At 55.8% G+C, this 4,471-nt stretch overlaps 1 protein-coding gene across 1 annotated transcript; it reads left to right on the top strand.

The window, feature by feature from the left end:
• Positions 1-867: 867 nt before the first annotated feature.
• On the top strand, positions 868-4,137 carry TMIGD1 (transmembrane and immunoglobulin domain containing 1). The gene is made up of 5 exons (XM_010139139.1): positions 868-946; positions 1,925-2,203; positions 2,649-2,927; positions 3,734-3,837; positions 4,105-4,137. Exons 1-5 carry the CDS (start codon positions 868-870, stop codon positions 4,135-4,137), a joined length of 774 nt encoding a protein of 257 aa, XP_010137441.1.
• The last annotated feature ends 334 nt before the right edge of the window (positions 4,138-4,471 follow it).

Below are 4,471 nucleotides of genomic sequence, written 5' to 3'. Positions count from 1 at the left end.
TGAGACGCTGCCTTCCCCGTAGCCGAGTGCTCCAGCTGTGCCCTCTGCAGACAGGCAGGCCCAGCAGTGGGGGACCCTCGCTCGAGGTCAGGGGGTGCCCGGGTTGAGCTAACCTCAGGAGCAGCCTGGGGGTATGCACCAGTGAGCAGGATGGTGTCTCTGCGCCCTCCTCTGCCAGCAGGCGGTTCAAAGTCTGAATCGGAGCATTTTCTCATTTTCCAGTGAAAGGAGGACATGGTGACAGAGCTTCAGGCAGGAAGGGACAAACTGGGGTCTGCTCTCGCTCTGGGATAAACTTCCTACGGTGTGAAACAGCGTTGAGAACACGCAGAAAGCGGCGAGGGAAAGGTACGCTTTTTGGCTGAGGTCCCTGCGGCTGGTGCAGGAGCGCTCTGTTAGTTACTCATTGCCCCGGCAAGTCTCATAAAACAGCCACCGGGGCCCAGCACATCCTCTTCTTCACTGTTCTGGGAGCTCAGAAATCCGAGAACTGAACGAGGCCTTGAACTCATTTTATGGACTCGCTTCTTACGGAGCTGCCATAAAATAGAGACTCAGACCTTATAAATCAGAAGAGGAGAGAGCTGCGCATTCCTCAGCAGAAGCAGCCTCTGCCGAGCCTCTCCTGAGGTAAGTGCCACACTACACGGCCCAGAGACGGGTTCCCCTGGCAGGCAGGTGACTGGAGACAACTCCCGCCTGCAGCAGAGCTCAGAGACCTGAAACCATAAAAGGTCCTGCAACAACTGGGCCCTGCAACAACTGTGACCCTGTCCCCGGCTGCGAGGGCAAGCAATTACCCCCCTGCGAGCCCCGAGCAGAGGAGCCACGCTGTGACCCTCTCTCCAACAGCCGGTCCGCTCTGAGATGGCACAGAGAAGCAGCCTCGCCGTCCCCGCTGAAGGGCCTGTCCTCGCCGTCTGCTTCTTGTTGTGCGTGGCCACAGGTGAGCAACAGGAAACAATTTGTGCCGGCTTTGTCCAGGCCCCGGCTTGCGACACATGTGAAGCTGGCTGGGGTTGGGCAGTGCCTGGAGGGACGTGCCGCACCAGCGCCCTGGCTGTCCGATGCGCTGGAGGTCACCCCCGGGACTGCCTGAAAGCTGGTCTCTGACGGTGACAGTAGAGGGAAGGGAACAGAGAAGCATCAGCTTTCTTCAAGGTTATTGGGGCAGCTGCACAGGGATGACGAGGTCACTGTTGTCAATCTGCTCTAAGCAGTGAAGAGTGCGACAGCTTTGGCCACCCGGGAGCACTGGGCAAGAGACAGGGAGCCTCGGACTTCTGTATTCTCGGGACTGTAATGCCGATGCGTTCTGAGCTATATCTTTAGTCCACTGGTCTACGACACAGGCTACAGCAGCCAGTTTCAGCCCGTATTTCCCACGCTGGTTCTTTGTTTAACGTGTTGTGAGGTTTGTACATCAGACCAACAGCAACCCTCCATCAGCTGGGCTCAGACTGGCCGCCACGCGGCTGAGGAGCTCATTAACCGCTTCAGAGTCCCACGCGCGTTCGGTTCCAACCGTAACGCAGGGATCAAACCGGAGGGCACAGGTCTGCTGCAATTGGGATTAGCAGCAAGAGGGTGAGCAAGACTGCGGGGTGGGGGTGATCTTCTGGGGTGCGTGTTACATGGTCTCTGCTGGTTTTCAGACCGTTCTTGTTACAGGTCAGGCTGTGGCATCCTTGCAGGTGGTTGCATAAGCCTGACTTTTGTTTTAAACAACTATGAAGGGAGCTTTGTGATGAAGACAACTTCTTGTCTCAAAAACAAAAGCCCAGCCCGACAACAGCAGTGGGACTGCAGCCTGAACCTCTCAGTCCCTCCGGCAAGGTTGAGGACCTGGAGAAGCCAGCAGGGCAGTTTTTGTGGGAGGGGTACAACTAGGATGCATAACGCCCTGGTTTTCCTCCCTCTGCAGGGCTGGAGCTGTCTGTAAATAACCACACTGCTGACTTCTCCCTGTCCACGGTGCCTGGCCCTGCTGTCTCTCTCTCCTGCCTCGTACAGAACCACAGCCGGGCCGAGGAGCTGCTCTGGTACCGAGAGGATGGGCAAGTGGGTCTGAAAGAAGGGAATAAAGTGAACGTCAGTAACGTCTGCGTATCCCCAGTCACCGAGTCCGACAATGGAGTCACCTTCACATGCAGGCTGGCACGGGACAAGTCTGTCCAGGTGTCTGTGATCCTGGACGTCCAGTGTGAGTTGCTGCCAGGGTGGGAGGAAATCACGGGCTAAGCACCGCGGTGCTGGGGCGCTAGCTGAAGGTGGGGTGGTTTGCACCCTTGTACAGTGTGTTCACCAAGAAAAAATGCATTTAGGAGAAGATAACTCTGGTGATCAGACACTCCCTCTCCACAGTGATGCTTATGGCCTGATCTAATGCCTCTTTCACAGGGAGTGGGCGGGCCCTTAAGTAAGATGTTCTGGACACGTCCTTGCCTCCACCTAGATTCTTTCCTAAGGATACAAGTCAGGGCAGAGGAGTTCGGGAGGGATCGTTTCTGCCACTGATTGCCCCGCTAATTCCCAGGGATCAGGAAAGGCTGCCCAAGGTGCACGTGGGGTGTGTGAAGGGAGCTACTCTTGTGTTACATGGTGAGCAGCGTCCTGAGCGACCCGCTGAACTGCACTACTGCACACAGTTCCTCCCCAGCTGGGCGGAGAAGAGACCCTCCAGGTCGAAGAAGGCAAAGATGTAACTCTGACCTGCAACACCAAATCCAACCCTCAAGGCCAAACCGCGTGGTACAAGGACAACAGCACCCTGACCCTCCAGCCGAACCGGTACCAGCTGTACCAGACCAGCACGGTTGTCCAGCTCGCCATCCAAAAAGTACAGAAGTCCGACAACGGGACCTACAGCTGCGTGGTGAGATCTTCCAGAGGAGAAGGGAGAAGGCATTTCCACCTCCTCGTTGAAGGTAACAGGGCTGCTGCCAAACCACAAGTTTACAAATCACTCTCTTTTACAACGTCAGCAATCCACTGGTGTTCAGAGGTGCCGACGGAACGTGGTAAATTCCCGCTCTGACCTTGGCAGGCGCAACCGCCGCAGGAGCCCTCCCTGCGCTGCGCCTGGGACCACAGCCCCGGGAAGGACCTGTCCTGCCCCGCCTGTTATGCAAAGGCGTTGGGCAAACCTGCCCTCGCTCACCGCCTGCCTCCCCTCCCATGCTGACAGGGCACGGTCGAGTGTGGTTTAAAGCACCCTGGGTCTTACCTGAAGCTTCCTACTCAGACCACAGTATTCTCAGATGCTGAAAGAGCTGCTTAAGGCAGGAAAAGTTGTCCTCCAGAAGCAACTACAGCCCTGCGGAGAACAGGGAGGTGGCAGCTTGCTGGGGCTGGGTGCTCAGGTCTCAGGCAGGTGACACTAGGTGAGGTGACCCAGCAGGCATCCATTTCCCAGCCACTGTCCTGGCCCCTCTCATTTCTGCACCCTGGGAGCAGGGAGGAAAGCGATGTTACCTGGGTCAGTGATGCTTCTGGACACCCTCGGGGATCTTCTTCAGGGGCTGACCCTTCCCTCAGTGCGCTAGCATACAGGCTGGGCTCCCTTCCTTCCAGGGGACCAACAGGGTCCCTGTGGGCAGCAGAGAGAGCACAGTTCACATCAGCACTGACAGCCACGGGATAAGAGTGTGTCTTTCTGCAGCCCTGTGCCATGTTCTGTCCTATGTGACTGTACGAATCCAGCACATATTCAACCTCCTCTCCCTCTCGACAGATAAGAAACCTGTTTTTCCCACGGAGGCCGTTATTGCTGGTGTTGTGGTGGTTGCACTCACGGTGCTTTTCGGAATTGTGGCTCGAAAAGATAAAATTTTTAAGGTACGGAAAGCTCCGGTGTCTTAGGAAATTTAGCATTCCCTTGCTGCAATGTCCTGGTTTATTCCTGCTTTTCTACGCTGCTTCGTAGCGCTGCTTTCCCCTGCTAGAGAGCTGCTACATACTACCTCCTGCTTTACAACTACCAGCAGACGAATCGAGTTTTAGGTATTTTAGGGTGGAAGGTGCTACACGCTTGCAAGATATTTGTAAAAATATCCCTATGACCAGGAAATACAAAAGGTAACAGGTCTGTTTCTTCATTTTCAGTGCTTCAAAAAATCAAGTGAAACAGCTCTGTAAGTACTTGGCTTATTCATGCAGCTTCCCAAATATGCCTCTTCTTTAAGCCTCGTTTAACCCTTCTTTAATGAAAGGGCACTCAGCACCCTAAACACCCCCGTGCTGGGTCACGGAGCTCTGGCCGGGCTGACACTGTGTGCCCCAGCTGAGAGGGGTCCCTGGAACAGGGGAGGACATGCCCAGGTCCTGCCCTGGGCATGGCACAGCCCCTGCCCTTGCCCCGGCCATCTCAGGGTCCTGCCCACGCCAGTGTGGAGGCAACGGGGAGCAAACGTAACGGTGTACTCCGTGTTCTGGAGCTGAACACAGCCCATGTGAATTCACCTCACTGGGG

The sequence above is a fragment of the Buceros rhinoceros genome, unplaced genomic scaffold, assembly GCF_000710305.1.
Source record: "Buceros rhinoceros silvestris isolate BGI_N320 unplaced genomic scaffold, ASM71030v1 scaffold38486, whole genome shotgun sequence".
NCBI lineage: Eukaryota > Metazoa > Chordata > Aves > Bucerotiformes > Bucerotidae > Buceros > Buceros rhinoceros.
This window is presented reverse-complemented; position numbering and strand designations above follow the sequence as displayed.